At 35.7% G+C, this 22,939-nt stretch overlaps 5 protein-coding genes and 1 pseudogene across 9 annotated transcripts; 3 read left to right on the top strand and 3 right to left on the bottom strand.

Moving 5' to 3' along the window:
* Window positions 1-2,072: 2,072 nt before the first annotated feature.
* LOC107637503 (uncharacterized) lies at window positions 2,073-3,138 on the top strand. Its single transcript, XM_016340916.3, has 2 exons — window positions 2,073-2,329; window positions 2,445-3,138. Exons 1-2 carry the CDS (start codon window positions 2,207-2,209, stop codon window positions 2,688-2,690), a joined length of 369 nt encoding a protein of 122 aa, XP_016196402.1. The 5' UTR covers window positions 2,073-2,206; the 3' UTR covers window positions 2,691-3,138.
* Window positions 3,139-7,656: 4,518 nt separating this feature from the next.
* Window positions 7,657-9,129, top strand: LOC107637491 (glucose and ribitol dehydrogenase). Its single transcript, XM_016340904.3, has 4 exons — window positions 7,657-7,902; window positions 8,011-8,387; window positions 8,464-8,822; window positions 8,906-9,129. The coding sequence occupies exons 1-4, from the start codon at window positions 7,780-7,782 to the stop codon at window positions 8,926-8,928; spliced, it is 882 nt and encodes a 293-aa protein (XP_016196390.1). The 5' UTR covers window positions 7,657-7,779; the 3' UTR covers window positions 8,929-9,129.
* Window positions 9,130-9,247: 118 nt separating this feature from the next.
* On the bottom strand, window positions 9,248-11,689 carry LOC107637480 (E3 ubiquitin-protein ligase RHF1A). Its single transcript, XM_016340895.3, has 8 exons — window positions 11,381-11,689; window positions 11,094-11,140; window positions 10,907-10,969; window positions 10,690-10,801; window positions 10,305-10,537; window positions 10,117-10,212; window positions 9,702-10,033; window positions 9,248-9,592 (listed from the first exon to the last, which is right to left on the bottom strand). Exons 1-8 carry the CDS (start codon window positions 11,456-11,458, stop codon window positions 9,588-9,590), a joined length of 966 nt encoding a protein of 321 aa, XP_016196381.1. The 5' UTR covers window positions 11,459-11,689; the 3' UTR covers window positions 9,248-9,587.
* Window positions 11,690-11,817: 128 nt separating this feature from the next.
* On the top strand, window positions 11,818-14,792 carry LOC107637460 (P-loop containing nucleoside triphosphate hydrolases superfamily protein). Of its 4 annotated transcripts, none has more exons than XM_016340880.3 (10): window positions 11,818-12,064; window positions 12,133-12,226; window positions 12,450-12,563; window positions 12,691-12,813; window positions 13,164-13,268; window positions 13,657-13,731; window positions 13,816-13,884; window positions 14,060-14,149; window positions 14,240-14,380; window positions 14,470-14,792. In XM_016340880.3, exons 1-10 carry the CDS (start codon window positions 11,841-11,843, stop codon window positions 14,731-14,733), a joined length of 1,299 nt encoding a protein of 432 aa, XP_016196366.3. In that variant the 5' UTR covers window positions 11,818-11,840; the 3' UTR covers window positions 14,734-14,792. The 4 variants fall into 4 exon arrangements, with proteins under 4 accessions (XP_016196366.3, XP_016196359.1, XP_088358134.1 ...); XM_016340873.3 differs by having other exon boundaries at window positions 13,573-13,731; XM_088502008.1 differs by having other exon boundaries at window positions 11,823-12,064; window positions 12,454-12,563; window positions 13,573-13,731.
* A 537-nt stretch (window positions 14,793-15,329) lies between these two features.
* Window positions 15,330-19,268, bottom strand: LOC107637438 (glucose-1-phosphate adenylyltransferase large subunit 3, chloroplastic/amyloplastic). 2 transcript variants are annotated; one of them, XM_016340854.3, is made up of 15 exons: window positions 18,792-19,268; window positions 18,531-18,644; window positions 18,278-18,451; window positions 18,104-18,196; window positions 17,930-18,013; window positions 17,775-17,830; window positions 17,498-17,591; window positions 17,300-17,412; window positions 17,096-17,168; window positions 16,814-16,894; window positions 16,473-16,559; window positions 16,127-16,231; window positions 15,850-15,956; window positions 15,702-15,762; window positions 15,330-15,590 (listed from the first exon to the last, which is right to left on the bottom strand). In XM_016340854.3, exons 1-15 carry the CDS (start codon window positions 19,026-19,028, stop codon window positions 15,489-15,491), a joined length of 1,581 nt encoding a protein of 526 aa, XP_016196340.1. In that variant the 5' UTR covers window positions 19,029-19,268; the 3' UTR covers window positions 15,330-15,488. The 2 variants fall into 2 exon arrangements, with proteins under 2 accessions (XP_016196340.1, XP_020959946.1); XM_021104287.2 differs by having other exon boundaries at window positions 18,810-19,147.
* Window positions 19,269-19,586: 318 nt separating this feature from the next.
* On the bottom strand, window positions 19,587-21,179 carry LOC107637449 (uncharacterized; annotated as a pseudogene).
* Window positions 21,180-22,939: the final 1,760 nt, after the last annotated feature.

Below are 22,939 nucleotides of genomic sequence, written 5' to 3'. Positions count from 1 at the left end.
GAACATTTCTCATAAAAAAATATATCTATACAAAAAATTCAAGCAAATAAAAGAAAAATTCTTACTTAAAAAAATATAAAAAAATATGACCATTCATATGTCACCTCTTAATTTAAGTAGATTTTGAATTTTTTTTTGTGACAGCTCCATTGATGGAGTTGTCAAGGAGAGCTTTACGGAATAGTTTACCCTGTTTGTTATAACACCTGTAGCTTTGGTTATGATGTACTAGAAAGAATCTGCATGCACGCTTCCCCTTCCCCTGTATTGGAAGATCTCACTCGAGCACAACATGCAGAAACGACCATAAATTTTCTCATCTGAGAAAAATATAAGGTGTCGTTTTCTAGGGAATTGATGGGGTTATAGACATATGTACAATAGTAGTACAATGATTTGGTGCTTGAAATTTTTTAGGCTTTGCAACTGTAAGCATTATTAGTATTTAGTAATTTGGTATGAGGTATATGATATCATATCATGCCGTGTTGACTGATGTTTGTTAATCAAGGCCGCAAGGCTAACAGTTACTGCCATGTGAAACTTTAGAGTTGAGCTATGCCATCACATGCGCTTATGTTAGAGTATGGATATCTAGAGTTGATTAAGTGCTTCTCAATGCCGTTTTTCATCTCAATGAATTGCTGTGGTTTTCTTTGAATATGAATATCTTGATAAGATTGGGATGGATTGTCAATTCATTTTGTTCTAGGCAAGTGCGCACATGTGACTATCGTTTGCCGCCCTTTCATGATTGATACCTTTGAACATTCTGCTACCACCCATTTACTCACTATTATTTTCTCATCCCTATCCAAGGAATGATTTTACACTGCTTTCACTACAAAATACAAATCACACGCTTACATAATCGTTTCGGATATATTAACTAATAATTACCTATCGAGAGAGTTACTTCTCCATAAAATCATGCCAATGATGGGAGTGTGGAGAATAAATAGCCATTTTGGTATCTAAAAGATTTCGATCTTGTCTAAACAAATTTATACATTTATTTTTGACCAAAAACTCTCAAATATCTTCTTGAGTTGACTAATTGGTCTAATCATCAACCTATTATTTGGAATGATTAAGCTATTTTGTCAAATAGAACAGATATTTAAAAAAAATTAAAATCTTTCGAGTGACAAAATAGTTATTTACTCGAGTGCCGAAGTATATAATTAAAGTAGGACAACTTAGTGTACAAATCGGTAACTGATTTCTTGTTTTAAACTCGTGACTTTGAGATCATGCGGAGAAAACTCTAACCGCCGTGGTTCCAAGACTTTTCTTTTGTTGGAAATTATAGTTGCATTAGTAAAATTGCGTATATGATTTATGTGTCCTTATAAGAATAAAAGGATAACTTAGGCAGACATTATACATGCAAGAAATGGTCACAAACAAGTAGAAAAGGATGAAGAGGCAACATTTTTATTGACTAAAAAGCTGAGACTGCTGGGATACAAACACTTGTGTTGACGAGTAACACAGTCAGGGTTAGCAAGTTGTGTGTTGTACAGTAGCAATCAAAGATTAATGTATTGAAGTGTCCCTCCAAAAAGGTCCCAATATACTTTTGATACACTATTTGTTAGTTGGGACCCACAGCAAGTTGTTCAATGTTAAATGATTCAACATGAAGATCCAGCGACCGTAACATACAAGATTTGTCATGCTGGTTGAATCTTAACCATGAGCAACCGCTACAAGATACAAAACAGGATAGATAAGGACCCTTTGGGACAAATAACAAATAACTCTGCCGCACTCTGAATACCATGAACCATAACTTCCTGTCTTTGGAGAGATAGATAAAGAGGGTACTAACCACAAACCACAACCAAGTAAGCTAAAAGAATAAGGATTAAACCAATCTTGGATTAGATATCTGGACATGGGTTGTTCCTCAACTATGGATAATATCATCCACCATACCAACACAAACACACTAACATGATTCTCTTTGGACAGATTGGCCAACTGTGATTATGGCCCCACCAACTCACATGCCCATCATAAACATTTCAACTCTCCCATGCTTACCCCTTTTTAATTTAATTTCCCACCCTATATAAAACCCTTCATATCTCGTGAGTTGTGGGACAACAACAAAGTTGGAACCAGATACAAACTCTTCCCAACACAGGTTCCATATACCAAACTATTACTAACTGAGAGATTTATATCACACACAAGATACATGGAGGTTGCTGTTGAACTGGATGATGATCTGTTCTTTGCAGACTTGAACAGGCAAATCTCTCTCTTAATCATGGATGAAGATGAAGACCCTCTTGTTTCTTGTCCTGCAGACTCTCTTCAGGTTTACTTTCAATTCAAACCCTTTTTAATTACCCCAAAATATGTCATACTGAAAAGAGGTTATATAAATTATTATTTGTTTCTAACATGTTAGCTTGTAACTACTTCTTTTTCAGTCTTTCTCTGGAGCAATTCATGCTCCTCCACATCCTGCTCTGTTCTATGAACAAGCTATGAGAATACAAAGCAAAGGGACAGGCGTGTTTATTCCACAGTCCACACAGCCAAGAAGGAAGTATAGGAAAGGAAGATCTGGTTCCAAAAATCAAAAGCAGTCTCAAGATAATAATAATAATAATAATACAAGAGTGGTTTCTCACCAGGTTCCTATGGCCAATTCTTTGAAACCGAGAAATGGTTGAGGCTTGAGGTTGATGTTACCAATAATCCTTCTGCAAAACTGCATGATTATGGAAAAAGAAGTTCTACTGATTATTATTAGTTACGTGGCCGCCAATTTCAATCATTTAAGGGTCTAATTCTTTAGTCTTTAGCAGGTAATAATAATAATAATAATAATTGTATGGTCAATTATTGTACATAGGAATGTCATGTATACTTACTATTAGCTATAGTCTATTATAAGAAGGTATACTAAAAAGTATTGTGACCCTTTCACCATGTGGACAAGGACAAGCGGTGGATATTCCTTATGACCTTATCTGGTCTCATAACATTATCCTTGTTTCTAATAATATCTGCTCAATATGTGTCCACTTAATTTTGTACAGTGCATGTGTGTTATGTATGAGATGGCAATCAAAAGATATGGATGATATCAAATCACAGTATCACACATTATTGATGCAAGATATTTTATTAGTTTTCCATCTTTTTCTTTTCCCCTTTTACTTCATACAGATGAACAAATCAACTTGCAGATATTGGCAGTTGGCTACGTAGCCATTTCTTTGGAACAGTATTTATTGAACACTTTGCTATAACAGTATTTATGGTGTTTTTAGGATTGTATGTTAAGTTGGGAATCTTAATCCAATAATAAATAACAACAATTATTCCTCTAATAATATGATAAGTTCCTAGTCGGCGTTTGTATTCAGATGATGATTCTATCAGCATTGTTGGCAAAATAAAGCGGTGAATATGATTGTATCCGTAAGCTTTGGGATTAGGCCATTTGATTTTAATAATGACATTATCAATCAATTATTATTCTTTGGGCCGCTGTAACCTCGAAAGCAAGATTTGTTGCATAATTGAGGATACCCTGATATTATGCATTGGACCACATGATTGGCACGGAATCTCATCATGATACCTATCTTTTCTATTTTATTACCTTACAAGAAATTTGAAGATTCATAACTATTATTCTTTTCACATAACTCATCCAACCGTCTCACTTTTTCTTTTCTAATACTGAATTATTATTATTCGAGCAACGCCAACTGATGAGAAAGTAACATTTGTAATACCGTTAACAAATACCATCGTATTGAATATTCTGGCTTTGTGATTCCCTATCTCATTAAAAAGAAAAACATACTAGTAGGGCAGTACCACCGTTATCCAGTGATGAACCAAGTAGATAAGCCACCCCCACCACTCATTTATTAATATCTTATCAACAGAAATATGAATTTTTTTTTTTAAGGAAAATTCTTCAATAAATTTAACTAAATATTTATTTAATTTTGTGCATCAGCTCAATAATGTTGTAGCTAGAGATATTTTCTTTTCCTATGAATAACGGGCATCGTACGTATACTGCTTTTTTGTCGGTTCATCCTGATGAGAGTGGTGCTATAACAAGCTAAGATCAAATGTTTCATGACCTTCATTTTCTGAGAGGGTCCCAATCAGGGGATAAATTATGAAAAATTGCAAGAGATCAATAATTTTAGTATAAGAAAATAATTAATATGAGTCTCACCGGAAAATAATAGAGTATTTGTATAATGTGTACAATGAACTGCTTATTTAGTCCAATATAAATTAAAAATAAAAATTATTCACGAAATAATAAATCTTCAATTTCAAATTTTAAATTTTTAAAAAATCCAGTTAGTTATTTTAAAAAAATAACCATCTGAAATTCTCCAATACTCTTTTCTTTTTCAACCAGCGGCCACCTCACCTTCATCAATAATCATCACATTTCATCATCGCTACACGCCACTCACCCTTAATAAACATAACCATTCACTTAAGAATAAAAATAATTATCTGCATACCTAATGAATTGAACATCTAACATATTTTAATTATATATAACTAAACTCAATCCAATCAAAATAATCATCTACATAAAAATAAAATAACCATATGCATACCTACTAAAATGACCATCCTAATTTGACAATTAAAATAGAAGAAGATGAATAAATAGAAGAAACTATTATTGTGGTGAAACATAATTTTGAAGGACTAGTTATGACAAAAGCGGCACTGTTGTGAAGCATATGGGTCAAATCATGAAAGAAGCTAACAATGCTTGATCCGAAGAAGAAGAGCATGGTAGTATCATCGGTGAGAAGAGACTTGAAGGAATGGGAGAAAGTGAAGGCGCATCGGAGGAAGTGAGGATGGTGTCAGGAAGAAGGCACACACCGGCTGCGACGGAAGCGCTGGATGTCCAGGTTGCTGCGGTGCCGTTAGTTTGACCCACACAATATGCGCGTCCTCCCTTGGCAGTGGCTTGTGCGGCAACGGCGCCAGTCAGAACAGTGTCGGTGCGATTTCTGATGGCGACTGGTGACCGTAGCGTTAGTATACCAGCAAAACTCCATAAGAAAGACATAGAACACCGACAAACCGTATTGTGAGACAGAGATAAGAGAGAAAAGTAATGTAATTATTTTCAAAACCAATAACAATCTTAATATTTAATTTAAATTTTAAATTAAAAATTATTTAAAATTAATTAATTCTCTATAATTTAATTTTAATCTCAAATTAACTTCATTTTACATATTATATAAAACATATATTATCTTCTCGTACTTTTTCAATTAATATTGGTTAGTTAATGGTTTCTAAGTGATAAATCATAACACCTAACCATAACCGCCAAGTCCTCGTCGTACATGTACATGCATGCAATTCTGTTCTTTCACTAGGCCTAATTTGGTAATTTCCATTCATAATTTTTTAAGCGAGGGTCCTACTCTCTCCAAAGCTTTTTCGTGTTGGACTTCGTCATCAAATCGAATCTTAGTTTCTCTGTATATCCATATTTAGCAAACTAGTATATTGCTATATGTATACGGATAGGTGAATTATAGGGTGAGCCTGTTGTTTTTTATTTTCCCACCTCATCTTCTTGATGCCTTTGTTCTGCAGGTTTTCCTTTCTTTGTGTTTCTAACCCAAACCTTTTTGCTAATTCAATTTGTTCCCCTATAATATTAAAAAATTGAATAGCGTTCAGAACTTGGAGTGCATTGACAGTAGCGACGTTTTGGCGGGTTCTCTTCTCTTGATTCTTTTTTTTAAGTGAAAGCTAAGAAAAAAGAAAATAAATTGCCTATAAGCTAATCTAAGCACTTGGTTAAAATTTAATTTACAATTTCGTACAAAATAATTTTTCTCAATCACAATTATATATTTTTTCTAAACCTCATAATACTATATACACTAAGCTATTTATATGTAGACTCAAGAAAATGTACATACAGTTACACTGCTATTATATAAAACAATTAATGGTTGAGTTATAGTTCGATAATTCGAGTATTGATTTATTCGATTATGTTAAATACACACTAAAATTAGTTATAAAAATCAATTATCAACATAAAATATATATTAAAATATAAAATATACATTTAAAATAAATTAAATTATACATATATTTATATATAAATATATAATAACTAATTTTAACGTGCATTTAACCTTTTTGATTCATTAATTCTTCATTTTTGGAGACTGATATTTTAGTATTAACAATAGTTGTTTGTTCTCAATTTTCTTTATTATGATATATTATTAATGTAAAATAATTTTATACGTGTATCTAATTATACAATATCACGTTAATAAAAATAACTATATTTTATATTAAATGTGTAAATAATGATAAAAAAAATATAATTAGATGACTATATTAAATATTTTATACTATAAATACATCAAAATTAAATTCGATATACTACTAATAGAAAGAAGTTCTAACATCTAATTTTATATTTCTGATTAGAAATAAAACTCGATAACATGTGAAAAAATAAAAATACAAAATATATATGCCGTGGACAGCGGTGTATACAATATAGGAGTAGATCTTTTTAATTTTTTTTAATTATTTAATAAAGTGTGATATTTATTAATCATTCCATATTTTTTTCACAATTTTTTTTTATTTTACTTAAAAAATATAAAATAAAAGATTGAGAGCATCCATTCTCTATAAACATTTAATGCTTATCATTATTGAACAATAAAATTCTTCTAATGCTTTTCATATGTAACAAATTATAAAAGCACACGGACATTTTGTGAAATTGCAAATGATACCTCACCCTGGGAAAATATGCAAAAACCATAAAAATCGAAAGTTCCAGCCATATTTGCCAAAAGATTCCATCCTCTGGAAAGACATGAAGATCTAACGGCTTAAAGAATTGGTTTGGTCAGCGCACTTCTTTTGAAGGGGCTTTCCACATACGTGGACTGTATTTGTATAATGTATCGCCATTATTAAAACTTCTTATAGTGTTTTGATAAAATCACACGTGACGTCACCACGCAAATTCATATCATCTTTGCTTTCAAGTTAAAATAATTTGTTTTTTCACACTCATTATTACAATCAATAATATAATTATTATTATTATTATTATTATTATTATTATTATTATCAAAGTTCTACACAATTCTACCCTTTCATCCCGTTTCTGATGTGATGTGCTCCTGTCAGTATGCATGCAGTATTTAGTTAACGATTTTATTCAGTTGTCACGAAGTCATAATGGAAACAAGAGAAGCAAAGAAGAAATAGAATGCTGCATATATAAGCTCCATGTTTAGCGTTCCATAATTTGGATATTACTTTAGAGTATGTTTATGGATTATTACTTAGTAACACTGTTCTTGATGCATGCATCTCTGTTGTAAAATTATACATTCAGGCCATTTTCCAGTGAGAAACTGGTCATGGTCTCATGGAACTTAAAAGTGGAATTTGTACATCCATGGTCACACACAAGCTGCTTAACCCTACCGCTTGGCCAAGGATCTTAGATTGCCTTGTCGTGAAGAACAGTGGCAGTGCCCCCAAATATGACACGTTGGCAGCATGCACCTCTACGTGGCACCCCAGCACATTAGACTTCGGGGACATAACTCATCCTTACCAATACAAACCTATCTCTTCATCATAACAATCACCAACACCTAGTTAAGTTCTAATTCAACCTCTATATATTCTCACACCATAAACTCAACTAGCACAGCACCACATAATCTCCCTGCCTCTCATTCTTCAAAAATGGCGAGCAAGGATGTTAAGTTCCCTCCTCAGAGCCAGGACACTCAGCCAGGGAAAGAGTATATAATGAATCCGATTCCTCAAGCCATAAGTCCAGACTACAAGCCCTCCAACAAGCTCCGGGTATGCACCATAAATCCACAATAACGGTGTGTTACTGCGTGATAAGTGTTAATGCTAAGTTATCTAAATGCAGTGTTTGTTTTGGCTTAATGGTTTGGCCATATACAGGGTAAGGTGGCTTTGGTGACAGGAGGTGATTCTGGGATAGGCAGAGCAGTGTGTGTGTGTTTTGCAAAAGAGGGTGCAACCGTTGCATTTACATACGTTAAGGGCCACGAGGACAAGGACAAGGATGACACACTTAAGATGCTGCTAGAATCCAAGACAAGTGATGCACAAGATCCTTTGGCAATAGCTGCGGATATTGGATTTGATGAGAACTGCAAGCAGGTTGTTGATTATGTTGTCCAAGAATATGGACGCATTGATATTCTAGTTAACAATGCGGCCGAGCAGCACTTGACTAAATCGGTCGAGGAAATCACCCAAGATCAACTAGAAAGAGTCTTCAAGACCAATATGTTTTCGCAGTTCTACTTGGTCAGGTATGGAAAATCAGGCATGAATTGTTGTTTAGAATAGAGAATAAAATATATAATGATCCCAAAAGGGTGTGTGCAGGCATGCACTGAATCACATGAAAGAAGGGAGTTCCATTATCAACTCAACCTCAGTTAATGCCTACAGTGGAAGTCCTCAAGCACTGGACTATACCGCAACGAAGGGAGCCATTGTGGCCTTCACAAGAGGGCTTGCTCAGATGCTGGTGAGTAAGGGGATTCGGGTGAATGCGGTGGCGCCAGGTCCGGTTTGGACGCCAATACAACCAGCTTCCATGCCTGCCGAGATGATTCAGAGTTTAGGGTCAGAGGTGCCAATGAAGCGAGCAGCTCAACCATCGGAGATTGCACCCTGTTATTTGTTCTTGGCATCCCTTCAGGACTCTTCTTATTTTAGTGGCCAAGTTCTCCATCCAAATGGTACGTGACTTCTTCCCTAGCCTTTTGTGTTTTGGCCTTTTGGGGTATCAAATCATGCTTATAGATTGTGCGATTTTTTGCAGGTGGAGTGATCGTCAATGCTTAGTACTGTTATATATATACATATTTATATGGTTAGGCCCTGTGAATATGCAGCACTATCAAAGGAGATACTTATTTAGATATATGTCTGTGGGTGCGGGGTTGAAAATAGAGTTTAGCGTATTTCGATATGAATAAAGTTTGTGTACCGGTTGTGTAAGATATTATGAGAACGACAATGCCAATGTTTTCTCTATTTCAGAAATAGTAATAATGGGTACATGTTACTTTCAGTGGCACGTAATAACAAGTCATCAAACCAATCCACTAAAACAGAACGAGATACCTCTTTAGTCTGTATCAAATTAGTTATTTGAATAACGTATGTCAGAGAAACGCTACTATTTCATTAAGATCAATGCAAGTATCGGCATGTGAAAGGCTCTTAAGAAAGCAACATAGATGGGATAAGATAATAAGAATCAATGCAGTTCACAGTATCTATTTGATAGGCACTTATTCAGAATAGAAGAAAGCACTTGACTGTAAACGGATCATAAATAATCCGTAACTCCTAGAAATTATTGAGCATATGCAGGACGCATACCAACAGGTACATTGGCTCCCAGGACGTCTCTTGCACTGCAGGCCTCTTCCTGGACTGGTGACAGAGCATAGCATGGTAGATTTGTTAATCCCAGCTTAAGTCTTCATGGCATTTGTTCACTCTAAATGACCAAAATAAACGTGTGTAAAGAACCAATCCTTTTAAGAATAAATGGTTTGAACAGAGAAAAAATCTGTGATACTGTAGGAGCTAGGGATTATATGTAGTACCCTGAACTCTTGGAGTTGGAGGAGGAACAAGAGATGGAGAGTCTGAACTAATATGACAAACCAAAACTCCAGATTGCTGCTGCTCAATGGAATTATTCTGCTGGACAGACTTCCCTTTGAAGGGGATGATAGAGATGCCCCTACCATTGACTGGCCTGATGGTACTTGACCGTTTCGACGAAAGATCAAGATGTTCGATCATCTTTGCAACACCAGCAATGCCTACATTCATCTCACGCCGAACACCTTTACTGAGCTCTTTCACTGAGGCATTATGAGCAATCAACTTCTCTTTAAGGCCTCGAGTGCTTTTTGAAATTGATTCCTTATATCTGTTACAATATTCATGTATAACATTAGCAACAATGGGATTCTTGTAGTAGCTGGCACAAACTGCAACAAATATTCACTTTACCTTGCCGAAGCAGAAGAAAATTTGGACTTGATGGACTTGGGGAAGGAGAACATTTCAGAAGTGTTCACTCTCCTATCACTCTCAAGTGGTTGCCAGCTAAAACAGCAGGAGAAATGAATTGAGTGATTAGACTCTAAGACCAACATGAGCTTCCTGATGAATAACAAATTGCATTGCTTGCTTTATACCTGGGCTTTAAAGAGACTTCACTCTCAGAAGATGATGATACACTACCCTCAGATGGTGGCTGAATCCTAGAAGCTGGAATAGAATAATTTGAAACAAGAACCTCTGATGGACCTGCACCAGAATATCTCTGCGTTTTTCGTCTGTGAACATGACCAGTTGTGCTTGCTGCAGTAGCAACTAGGTGTTGCATAAGTTGCTCATCAAGATCAGAGTCATCTGAACAAGGATAATCCTGCAAACACCAGCAAATTAATTTACCTATGATTATTTTTTTAATTTTTACCTCAAGTCCATGAAATGATACTTGCAATCTTGTATCAACACAACTCATACAAGTAAATATTAACAAAAGAAAACAGATATGATACTCTTCCAATCACTCACATGATCATCATTGAGTCGTTCAAGGGGACTAGGAGAGCTGGCGTATGAAGATGAATGTTCATTTCTGGATATTAAGCGTTTTTCAGCCTCCACTGCAGCTAGAAGCTCTTGGCTGGGGGGGAAAATATCGGTGATGGATTATTGGTTAAAACTACAAGTTATAAAGCATATTAACAAAAACTGAAAAGAAAAATGCACCAAAGGTAGAACCAAATACCTGGTGGGGTCTTTTAAGCTAAGTAACTGCCAACATATTGGGCACTCTTTGCTTCTCTGTGACCTAAGAAAAAAAAAAAAGAAAGGAAAGGAAAATACGTGAGAAACAGAGAATTGGATCATTTTTCATGTCTTATAAATCATGAAAGGGGAAGCTTGATTTATATTTAAAGAGCAATTAGGCTTACCATTCAATAATACAATGCAGATGATAATCATGTTTGCAACTGGTAATCTGGGATCGGAAAGAAAACATGTCAATAAACATTCATTGTTAAATGTTAACAATTGCACTAGCAACAGTAAGAATACAAACATTCAAGTGCAATTATGTATATGAAATTCTGAGCAATACCAAATCTCTTAAAACTAGAGTATACTATTAGTAATCCATGTGGCTACAATCGTGTTGAATAAAGATTGTAAATTGTCCACAAAACTAAAAAAATAAATAGATAAAAGAAGAGAATGATACAGTGGCGGGGTCGTTGGCGGTGTAGGGTTCAAGACAAATGCTGCAGGCGTCATCGGAGCAGTCGTCGGAAGTGGGCATTGGATAGGACTATAGGTAGCGTGTCGGCGAAGGAGACGTTCGATTTTCGTTGAACAAGAAAAAGAAGAGCACTGAGCAGCCTTATATTAGTGAATAGTGATTGACAGTGACTCAGAGATTGTAAAAAAGTCAAAGAAAGCGATTGCCGAAAGCAGAAAAAGAGGAAAAGCAGCCACCAACACGCATCCACCTTCCGAGTCAGACGCCTACGCCTTTGTTTGATTTTGATCCGATCATCATCCAATCATCCTTATCTTTTTTATTAGGTCCAATACAGTTTTTGTTAGAATAAAAAAGGCCAGGCCAGGCCCAGACCCTGGCCCAAAAATAAAACCCAAACAGCCACGGCTAGTGTCTACAGAGTGAGCGAGCGAGATAGAAGATGATTCCATCCATGTCCATGGAGACTCACAGTTTCTCGCTTGGGGTCAGGGTCGCGCCATTTGTAAAGCGAACTGTCACCGTTTATCATGTGCCTCGCTTACGTAACCTTAATCGAACCTACCCTGCAGCTCAATGCATTCTTCCACAACCACCACTTATTAACCATTCTCCCACTTTGCGAGATATATGCCAGCCTCATGTCCCCACCCATATTTTGCAAAGGTAATTTCAAGTTTCTTCTTTCTTATGCTCTGCTTAATCATACTCAGTCATTGTTGTTGCTGTTTCAGGATGGAAGAGATTGGATATGTGATGCCTACAGATGTTCAGAGGGAGGCTTTGCCTCATCTTTTCTCCGGCCGTGACTGTATACTTCATGCTCAGGTTAGGTTATTCTGCTCTTTTCAATTTGTATGCTTATTGATAGCAAACTTTTCTCTCCTTTTTCCTTGGTTTCGTTTCAACGTGTTAGAAAACTTTTTGACTGATTCTCATATGGCTAAACATTTTTCCTTGTTTACTTAACTTTCCGTGTGTTAGCCTAACATTCAATGTTAAAGAAGTAATACTAATGTGGATCTGTAACCTTATTTTACTTATAATCTAGACAGGTTCTGGGAAGACACTTACATACCTGCTTTTGATTTATTCCATCATCAACACTTTGAAATCTTCTGTGCAAGCGCTTGTTGTCGTCCCCACCCGTGAACTTGGCATGCAAGTAAGAATGCCGACGAGTTTTGAACTTTTTATGCTATAGCAACATGATAAATATTTTTGGCGCCATATAACAGGGCGATTTCCCTTGGAAAGGGCTAACTACTGAGTGAAAACATTTTATTGGCAAGGTCACTAAAGTTGCAAGGATGTTGGCAGCAAAGCCAACTGGAGTTGACGAGGAGCAGAAGTCGTGTACCGTCATGGCTCTCTTAGATGGAGGAACATTGAGAAGACACAAGAGTTGGTTAAAGGTAAAGCCCTTTCATCCTCTTTTACAGTAAGTTCTGTTTAATTTCTTGTTTTCTACATTTTCGCTGCTATAGATACTAATGGTACACAGTGAAACTAATGCTTTAGTATGTTATATTCTGCAAAATACATTTACTAAAAATTATGTAAGCCATTTCATTAGCATTCTCATATACAACTGCTTATAGTTCATTGGCTTGCTTAGCAAATGTGTGTGTTTAGATAATAACTACTGCACAGTTGTTGTCTAACCTTGTAGAATTGGCCATTTTCTTTGATCAGTAGAAGCATTGAGTCTTATAGAGAAAACCATTTTGATGCTCATTTAAGATTAATCTTTCTTAAATTCTAGGCAGAGCCTCCAACAGTAGTGGTTGCAACAGTTGGGAGTTTATGCCAAATGCTTGAAAGACAAATTTTCTTGCTTGAATCTGTGCGGGTGCTAATTGTTGATGAGGTAAAAGCTGTTCTTCTCCACTTAATTAGTGAGTATTTATGCAGATTTCCATATTTGTTTTTCCCAGTGTGTGTGCGAGTTTCGTAAAACATGATTGCACCACAATGCTTAGATATTCTTTGAAAATGTCATGATCATCTCATTATCATCTATTGATGCAATTTCAGAAATTATAACCTGAGAACTTTAAGCATTAAGACCTGAGATTAAATAAAGCCCTGTCTTTTTTCTTTTAAATATAATTTTCACCCTTCCCCCGATCATTTTTAAGTCTTTGTCATATCATATATTTTTTTCTGCTTAGGTTGACTTCATTTTCAATTCTTCAAAGCAAGTTAGTTCTCTTAGAAAGCTTTTGACTTCATATTCATCGTGCAATAACCGTCAGACAGTTTTTGCAAGTGCATCTATACCACAGCACAGACGATTTCTTCATGATTGTGTGCAGCAAAAATGGACAAAGGTCTGTTGATATGACTATTTGATTGTCTTTGAGGTTTCTTAAAAGTTCACTCTGACTTTATGCTTTTCATTATTTGTTTTCCAGAGTGATGTGATCCATATCCATGTCAGTCCAGTGGAGCCCATGCCATCTCGCCTGTGTCATAGATTTATAGTAAGAAGTGTGTGTTATCCATTTTTCATTAGTTGCCAGTATATTTTCCGGTTTCCTTTGGGCTTGGAAAGATGTTTACTGTTTTATATTATAATAACTTAACTTTGCAAGTCATTCATTCATTAGAAACCTATTTTAGGTATTATGGAATTTCTTATGCTGTTTCAATCACCAGATATGCAATAACAAAAGGAAACTACAAACCCTATTATCCTTGATTCAGTCTGATGCACCTGAGTCTGGCATTATATTTGTTGGTGAACAGGTATGTCGAGAATAACTTTCTTAATATCTACTCCTCCTCCTCACTCTTTCTCAGTTGGATTATGTAATCTGTAAGTTGTGCACTATGCAGTCTGAGAAGTCCAAAAAGGCTGGAAATGCTCCATCAACAGACCTTGTCATTGACTTTTTGAAGACATCATATGAAGGGCCTTTAGATATTGTCCTTCTCGAGGATGACATGAATTTCAACTCACGCGCAGTTTCATTGTTGGTAAGTTCCATTCAGTAGCATAAGAATATGTATTGATTTCAACAAAGGATGGTGACAAGTGTGTGCTGTGTGCTATGTCTTCGATTCAGGAGGTTCGAAAAGGAGGTGGATATCTGCTTGTTGCAACAGATATAGCTGCTAGAGGAGTTGACCTTCCTGAAATGTCTCATATCTACAACTTTGACTTGCCAAGGACTGCCATTGATTATCTTCATCGAGCAGGCAGGACTTGTAGGAAACCTTTTTCTGACATGAAATGTACTGTTACCACCATTATAGTTCCCGAGGAGAGGTTTGTTCTGCAGAAATATGAAAATGAGTTGATGTTTAACTCTGAGGAGCTTATTCCATAAACCTTGCCTAAACTTCCAGTCTATAAATATGATAGTGATAGATCTTATTGTGCCTGAAACTGAAAGTGGCTTTAACTTCATACATTCATCGTTAAAAAAATCGTCTATGTTGATAGTCTTCGTTTGGGAACATAATATATCAGGTCAATGAATAAAAAATAAAAATATTTATTATTCTTGACTTTTAAAAATGAGATTAATTCTTATGTACTAATATAAAATGTTTTAGATTGTCGTTTAGTCAGATTTATTTATTATGACCATTTAAAGAATAGGCTATTAACATAACTACTTTTGTTGAGTGACAATTTATGATAATTGGGATAATATAAAGTCACATGTTTTCTAAACCCAAATCAAATTCTAAAAATGTTGATATATATATTTTAAGATAATTACAACCAACAGTAAATACTTGGAATTTCTTAATTTTTGTTTCGTTTTTCAGGTCAACCAATTGATGAGTTTTTTAAATAGTAGCGATAAGGGGGTATTGCTATGTATATGAAATCTTAAAGTTACTTAAGATAACTAGAACATATAATTACATGGGCTGTAACTAAACCATGCAGAACTGGAATATAAGAAGTATGATATAAAAACAAAATATTGGTAATTGATACTTTTTTATTAGTTTTTTCCCCTATCATTATAAAACTAAAACATTCCCATCGTTACATGTTATGATAATCCATGAGAAAATGGATCAGGTAAATGATGGGTGAATTTACTGCATTGATTTATTTATCTATTTATTATATGACCAGTCCATCTTCAATTACTGAGTTTTTCAATACAATGGTAACACCAGAACGGATGTAAAACCCTTCTGAAGATCTATCAGCCTCTTGTACGCCCTGCAGTTCATTCAAAACCAAATTTCATCATACAACAATCATGCTCTGATTTGTGCTATATATATAAAGAAGAAGAAAAAATCTGTCATAGCTTAGTTTCACAAAGCTTACATCCTTATTTGCGATTACAACATTCTTTCCAATTCTAGCATTTTTGTCAATAATACAGTCTCTGCATATGTGACAAGAAAGAAGTGAGAACATATGAAAAGAGGAACCAATGGACAAATATTAAGAAAGTGAGAGTTGCAGTGTGTACTTGATTTTTGTATTTTCTCCTATCCCTATAGGAACTCTTCCCTCGGCTAATAGTGCTGTCACTTCTGATTTTGTTTCGTAGAAATCAGCACCAAGCATCACAGTATCCTACATCGACGAAGAGTATGTATTATGTATATTTCTAGTTAACAAAAATTTCTGAAATGTTTAACCTATGAATTTGAGAATTGCTGCTGATAAATCAGGTGTTTATAGTAGTGCTGGTGAAAAAATGCATTGCATTGGTATCTTCTGTAACTAGAATTGTTACACGGAACCTTTAAGTGAACATTTGAGTTTATTCTGGATCTGATTCCAACCACACTATGCTCTATGAACGAACTATCCACAAAGCTCCCATGTGATATAATTGAATCAACAATCTGCATAAGGACAACTAAAATGTGAAATTTGAGATTTGATAGCAGAAAATAATAGTGATTTCCATCCTTTAGATGATAAGAGAGGCATGCAATAATACATGATTTATGAATTTTTCTTGTTTTTTGTATAAATTAATTTAGTCCATACCCATCAGCATGTGCTATGGTTTTTGTGCTTCTTATTGTTGATTTCTTACAATATATGTTCATGTGCAAGTTTGAAGACTAGATACTGACTGACCTTGCTGTTGTCAATCTTTGATGGAGGCAGGTTTCTTCTTGATGTATACATTGGCTTTGCCGCATCATAAAAGCTAAACCTGGGTGGCTGAAAATTACACAATATTTTCTAAGTCAGTAAGGTTAAACACCTCAATCATGGAACAAGCAAAATTGTTCTTTGAAAATAAAATTATAAAGGTTAATTGATACATGTTTGTAGAAGTTTTTAAAGCTTGAAGTTTAATTGATGTCTTAGGTTTACCTGTAGTGTAGGACAGCCTTCCACTAGTTAGAAATCTGGATATATTCATGATATTGAAGCTCAATAAGAGTGGCAATACAGTAAAATTTGAGACTCACATGCTCAGTGAGGGCTAGATTTGCCTCAAAGAATGATCGGATCGTTCCTATGTCCTCCCAGTAATCATTGAAGAGATAAGCCTGCAGGCAAGTATTTATTATGAATGTTCATGGGGTGAACATAAGCTCTCTGCTAGATCCAAAGGCAGGATTCCATTTGTCTCATAAATATTTCATGGTTGTATATATGTGGATTGCATGGATGGGTTGAAATCTAGTGCACTAAAAATGAAAGATAAACATCACATCACATGTAATATCATATGTGAATTATTCCTTTACCTTCATGTAAAATTCTCTAGCTGAGGCAGGGATGACCTCTGATCCAAAGTCATTTGCAGTTGGAAACCGCCATCTATATTAAATAAATTTGTAGCACTTAGCGAAACAAGATTTGCAATAGGACGAGTCAGTTCATTTTCAGTTAATATTATTTTTTATTTGAATCCTCTCTGAAAAGCCTCACATGTTGCTATAGTTCAGTACCTTAATAGATTCAGAAGTATCTCCTTCTTGAATACATACACACCCATAGAAGCAATGTATGGTTTCTTTACAGCCTCTTCCTTTGAAAGCCCAAGAACAGTTGTATCTACTTGCTATATTATGAAGCAGTATTAGCTGTAAACCTTATTCTTGAAACTCCTAATATGTAAGAAGCAGCACAAACATGAGTTATATTACCATTGCTTTTAGGTCTTCTCCTTTGGGCTTTTCACTGAATGAGAGAATCCTTCCTTTATCATCTATCTTCATTAGACCAAAATCAGAGGCACGGCTGCCACATATGAAGAGAGTTTTAAACAATAATATGTGACAAACATTGTTGAATCATTTATTCATTTGAACTGATAAAAGAGCTAGTTTCTCATTCAGAGAAAGATGACAAAGTGATTTCAAGATATACATCATGTGATTATGTATACTAGAAACAGATTCGAAAACCATTAACCCAACCTACCTGTCATCCATGGGGAGACAAGAAAGAGTAATATCTGCACCACTCTCGCGATGATTCTGGATATGAAGATGAGTCAGAACATGTCAAATTTGAATGCATCAACAGTGTTGAAGGAGGAAAGGAAGAACTATTGATTGGACGAAACGGTGCCTTACTTGAACAAAGTCCATATAGTCCATTCGGTAGAGATGATCCCCAGAAAGAATCAGGACATCCTCAATATCCTTGCTTCTAGGATCCTACAGCATCATAGTTAAACAACATAACTTGGATTAAAGAGTTCAAGTGTAGATTATGTAACTACTCTAATTCCTATAGAATTATTATACCTCAAAGAGCCAGTGGAACTGCCTTACGGCATCAGCAGTACCCTGAAACCATCTTTTACCTGCCTCCCCTGGAGTTTGAGTGGCAGCAAGAACCTGAAATAATAAATACAAGCATTCTTAGTCTTGAGTAATCACAAGTATAGTTCTTCAACACAGAATCCATGCCAAGTATACCTCAACATAGCCATCTCCAAAGGTGACACCAGCGCCAGAGTTGTAAGCACGTGCAATATGCCTGTTGAGTGAAGCTGAGTTGAACTGAGTGAGAATGTAGACCTTGTTGATGCCACTGTTGATGCAGTTGCTCATTGGCACATCAATGAGCCTATAAGCACCTCCAATAGGAACCTACACAACATGATGGCCAAATCCATAAACATTCCACAATCGAAAAATAGAATACAATGAGAACAGAAAAGAAACTGACAGCAGGTTTGGCTCGGCGCTTTGTAAGAGGAAAGAGACGGGTTCCGGCTCCTCCACCAAGTATAACCGCCACAACCGTCCTAGCATCCCTTCTCTCAGCATCCAAGTCTCTCAACTGCAGCGCCCCATCATCATGTGCTTTACATAAATTAATTCATTCTTTACAAATTATGCATTTAAAAGAAATTTTTCTTCCAACAAAAGTATCCCATGGACCATGGTTAAGAATCAAAGTAAAGGACTAAGGAATGAGGTAATAAACCTTGGATTGACTACCCACGTCAGCAGTGAGAGACATGCATATATGGTTCCTCCTAACATTGTTAGTGCAGCCATTGCCACCATGCTGTTGTCTTAGCCTGAGCTTACGTCCCATTACTTCTCCATTACTAAACTTCACAAGATGACTCCACTTCTTACCACTGAGGCTGAGACTTGTTGGTCCACGTAACTGCATCACGGATGAGACTGACATCTGTCCGCTCGCAGGCACTGCCATTTTCCGGCCACCGGAGGGAGGGATGAAGTGGCTATTTAAGTTCAGATTATCGATGAATATCTTGTCCTCTGTGTGTGTCTGCTGTGTAGAGAGTGAAGATTTTTGGTTGCATGCACATCAGAAGTCTCCATATTGAAGGGATTGGGCCACGTTATCTAAATTCAATTGCATCCACCAATTTCTTTTGTATTTTACTGGTTATTTAACATAGTGCTCAAGGAAACACACATGATAAATGACAAGTTAGTCCTTGGAATTCGTTTTGGTCTCATCAGTTAAGGAATATTCTGATATGTTTTAGCCGGAAACTAACTCTGACCTTTCGGGTGATAAATATTGCTTAGGAATCATTCCTTATTCTATAGTATCGTATACAACTATTTAGTTTCCAACTTCAAACTTAAGTTTTCAGTGGGAAAAGTTGGTTAGTCTAGAAGGTTAGATTGATCAGAAGGAATAGCAAAAGGCAAAAGCAAATTTGGTGCATGTAGAACAAAGCCTTGCTTCTCCCCCATACACTGTTCAATTTTGGTCATCATTTTCTCACCAGACATTATTCCCATTTTACCTCAATTTAACTTAAGTTTGGACTGCCTAAACATTACAACAAACAAATTAAACAGTAAACTGATTAATAAAAAACAACAAAATACAACAACAAATAGACACTTCAAGCAATGGAGTTTTAGTTCAAGAGTAATCTTTTAATTTTCATTGGACCTATCTGTTGCTTGCCGAATTTCATAGTATGATATTCTTCTCCATCTTGCTCCTGATTGATCCACCTCTGAATTGTTGATTACCTTGTGCTTTCGGAATTTTAGGATGCAAAGGAATCCACAAGAAGGGTGGCAACTATTGCTGCAGGTAAAATATATGTCAACACAATATGTGCATTCCATTTTCGGGATTTTTCAATTTTGCATTCCGGAAAATGGAAACGAGGAGCACCACATAATTCTTTGTTCCCCATGAACGACTGAGCTGAGAAGTTTGCAAAAGGTCCCCCATCCGGGATTTTTCCTTTTAACTTATTGTAAGAAACATTGAAATATTTCACATACACAAGTGCCTCTAATGTTTTGGGAACGATACCAGACAAGTTATTCTCTGATAAATCAAGGAGTTCCAAACTTAACATCCGAGCAAATGATTCTGGGATGGGCCCTTCAAATTTGTTTCATGTCAAAGGTAAGACGAACCAAATTCATAAGATTATTGAGGCTTCTTGGGATGCTACCTGAAAACTGATTTCCTGATAAATAAATCCAACTCATGGCTTTTAGATTTCCTATATCTAATGGGAGATTTCCACTTAAATTATTGGAAGATAAATCTAAAAGCAATAAATCTGACAGGTCCCACAAGGTGGAAGGTATTGAATTGAATTTATTTGAAGAAAGCCAAAGCCATCTCAATGAGGTAAGATTGCTTAAGCAATAAGGTATAGGGCCAGAGAACTTGTTGCTTATAACGGAAAATTTATACAAGCTCGTTAGTTGACACAATTGAGGCGGAACAAATCCTTCCCATTGGTTGTCAGTTAAAAAGAGGCCTTGTAGCTTTTTTAATTTCCCTATGTTAGTAGAAAAAGTTCCAATAAAATGACTGTTACCGAGGTTAAGGTTTATCAAGTTGCCAACACTTGCTGGAATGGTGCCTCTCAATGAACAACCCCAAATATTCAAGTTGAGCAGAGAAGTAGTAAGGTTTCCTGTTGACATTGGAAGAATGGAATCCAATGGATTGCTATTAAATGACAACAAATAGAGATATCTACAATTCGTGAAAGAATTTATAATACTTAGCTCTGAATCACTTGTCAAATTATTTTCACCAAGACTGAGCTGCTGGAGGCTTCTTAAGCTGCCAAAAATGTCTGGAATATATCCAGAAAATGAGTTTCTAGACAAAGTTATGCTCTTGAGCATAGTGGCATTGCACAAGGAGCTTGGAATTCTTCCACTGAGATAATTAATCCCCATGTACAGCCCAACAAGGTTTGGAAGCATGGAGCCTAGGCTTGCTGGGAGGCATCAATTTCTTGTAGGGTAGAAATATTAAAGATTGATGGTGGACTGTTGCCACTCACATTGGCGAAAGGAAGATTCATAATCTCTAAACTACGTAGATTACCAATCTCATTTGGTATTGCACCTGCCACAACATATGTTAAATTGCATAAATAATGATAAAGTTAATCAATCTCAATTCGTAGAGTCATATTGCCATAACATACGTATGATACCTCTGAATTTGTTAAAGCCAAGATAGATCTGTTTGAGGCTTGTTAAATTCCCGATGGCTGATGGTATGTTTCCACCCAAGGTGTTGTTGGACAAGTATAAATATTGCAGTTGTTTGCAATCGAACAAACTGAGTGGAAGTTCACCGGATAAGGCGTTCCAAGACACGTAAAGCTCTTCCAAGTTTGGACGGTGGTGGAAGATGCGCTCCGGCAGTTGTCCGGATAGGTTGTTTCTGTAGAGGATAATATCCTGTAGTAACGAACTGTCGATGATAGCTGAAGGGATATCGCCTGACAGTTGATTGTTAGGAAGATACAAATATTTCAAAGAAGGAGACAAGAAAATGCTGGAAGGTAAGGGACCCCAAAACTTGTTTTCAGAAAGTTCAAGCGATTGCAGGGAAGTCATGTTGAACAGAAAGTGTGGGACTGTGCCAGAGAAACTGTTCCCTCTCAGTAACAGGTATTCTAGTTTGGGTAGAAATTCAAACCAGGACGGGATGCTTCCTGTGAATTTGTTGAATCTGAGGTTGATGATCGTCAGTCTGCGTAATCCAGCTAGATCAGCAGGTAGAGTACCATGGAAGCTATTGTTGGGAAGATGCAGGCGAGAAAGGAATGACAGGTTTCCAAGATGCGGAGGGATGGTGGCATCAAGAGCCATGCCGGAGAGATTCAAGGAAGTTACTCTGCGGTGGGAAGAGCCACATGTGACGCCAATCCAGTTGCAAACAGAGGTACTGCTAGACCAGTTGCTTGCGAGCACATTGTTGGGATCCAAGGTGATAAAATGCTCCCTCATGGCAAGCAAGGCTGATTCTTATTAATTTTTTTTATTAAATAAAAGAGTAATTATTACTACAAAATTAATAATTATATAATTTTTAAATTTTTAAATTTTTTGTTTATTTTTTTTTAGTTATTTATTTTATTTTATAATTTTGTATATATGCTCAAATTATGTAACTTATTTTTTAAAATAAAAATAATTTTATTAACAAATATTATTTTAAATAATTTTATTAAAATTAAAAATTAAAAAATAATAAAAAAATTATGTTATAATTTGAATATTTTTTATTTATATTTATTTTAATTTTTTTTTTGGTTAATTTTAATTAATTTTATTTTTCAAATAAAAAAAAATTAAGTGGGTTAGTTCGCCGGCTCGTCAATCCACCATAAAACGAGACGGGCTAACATTTTGAACTCACCTTAGTTGGTGGGGTGCGTCTAGGCGGGACGGAGCGGGTTGGGGAAGGCCGGCCCACTTTGCCACCCCTATTCATCGCTAGCTATGTTCAGCTTTGCAGCTGATGCCACCGCCACGTGGCAATTCAGTAATGACACCAGGGTCGAATATAACAAGGACTTCATTCTCACGATTTTTTTTAAATAAATAATTTAATTATTTTATTTATTGAAATATGTAATTTGTAGTGTATTTATTAGTTTATATCACATGATGTAAAAATTGTATATGAACATAGAGAAGAACAAGAATAGAGAAATTAAGAAGGAATTGAGAATTGAACTTGTATAATGATGAGACTCAGAAAATATAATACTATAATTTGCTATTTATATAAACACTGTTTCTAACAGAATTATCTTGCTGCACTAATAAACTATATAGCTTAGCATATGCAATGAGATCCACTAC

The sequence above is a fragment of the Arachis ipaensis genome, chromosome B1, assembly GCF_059453495.1.
Source record: "Arachis ipaensis isolate K30076 ecotype BB chromosome B1, ASM5945349v1, whole genome shotgun sequence".
NCBI classification, from domain to species: domain Eukaryota; kingdom Viridiplantae; phylum Streptophyta; class Magnoliopsida; order Fabales; family Fabaceae; genus Arachis; species Arachis ipaensis.
Note: the sequence above shows the minus strand (reverse complement) of the source record. Positions and strands in the feature narration are given on the sequence as shown.

What these genes read in the sequence shown, in the direction of transcription:
- LOC107637480 (XM_016340895.3), bottom strand. Translation starts at nt 11,458, where the DNA reads ATGCCCACTTCCGACGACTGCTCCGATGACGCCTGCAGCATTTGTCTT. An exon ending in CCGCCAACGACCCCGCCACT is followed by an intron (nt 11,141 to 11,380) that starts GTATCATTCTCT and finishes TTCCGATCCCAG; the next exon opens with ATTACCAGTTGCAAACATGA. An exon ending in TTTTCTTCTGCTTCGGCAAG is followed by an intron (nt 10,034 to 10,116) that starts GTAAAGTGAATA and finishes ATATTGTAACAG; the next exon opens with ATATAAGGAATCAATTTCAA.
- LOC107637491 (XM_016340904.3), top strand. Translation starts at nt 7,780, where the DNA reads ATGGCGAGCAAGGATGTTAAGTTCCCTCCTCAGAGCCAGGACACTCAG. An exon ending in TCGCAGTTCTACTTGGTCAG is followed by an intron (nt 8,388 to 8,463) that starts GTATGGAAAATC and finishes GGGTGTGTGCAG; the next exon opens with GCATGCACTGAATCACATGA. An exon ending in CCAAGTTCTCCATCCAAATG is followed by an intron (nt 8,823 to 8,905) that starts GTACGTGACTTC and finishes GATTTTTTGCAG; the next exon opens with GTGGAGTGATCGTCAATGCT.
- LOC107637460 (XM_016340873.3), top strand. Translation starts at nt 11,841, where the DNA reads ATGATTCCATCCATGTCCATGGAGACTCACAGTTTCTCGCTTGGGGTC. An exon ending in CCCACCCATATTTTGCAAAG is followed by an intron (nt 12,065 to 12,132) that starts GTAATTTCAAGT and finishes TTGCTGTTTCAG; the next exon opens with GATGGAAGAGATTGGATATG. An exon ending in GCCTGTGTCATAGATTTATA is followed by an intron (nt 13,885 to 14,059) that starts GTAAGAAGTGTG and finishes TTCAATCACCAG; the next exon opens with ATATGCAATAACAAAAGGAA.
- LOC107637438 (XM_016340854.3), bottom strand. Translation starts at nt 19,028, where the DNA reads ATGGCAGTGCCTGCGAGCGGACAGATGTCAGTCTCATCCGTGATGCAG. An exon ending in GAGAAGACCTAAAAGCAATG is followed by an intron (nt 17,413 to 17,497) that starts GTAATATAACTC and finishes TTCATAATATAG; the next exon opens with CAAGTAGATACAACTGTTCT. An exon ending in GGAGAAAATACAAAAATCAA is followed by an intron (nt 15,763 to 15,849) that starts GTACACACTGCA and finishes TCACATATGCAG; the next exon opens with AGACTGTATTATTGACAAAA.
- LOC107637503 (XM_016340916.3), top strand. Translation starts at nt 2,207, where the DNA reads ATGGAGGTTGCTGTTGAACTGGATGATGATCTGTTCTTTGCAGACTTG. An exon ending in GTCCTGCAGACTCTCTTCAG is followed by an intron (nt 2,330 to 2,444) that starts GTTTACTTTCAA and finishes CTTCTTTTTCAG; the next exon opens with TCTTTCTCTGGAGCAATTCA.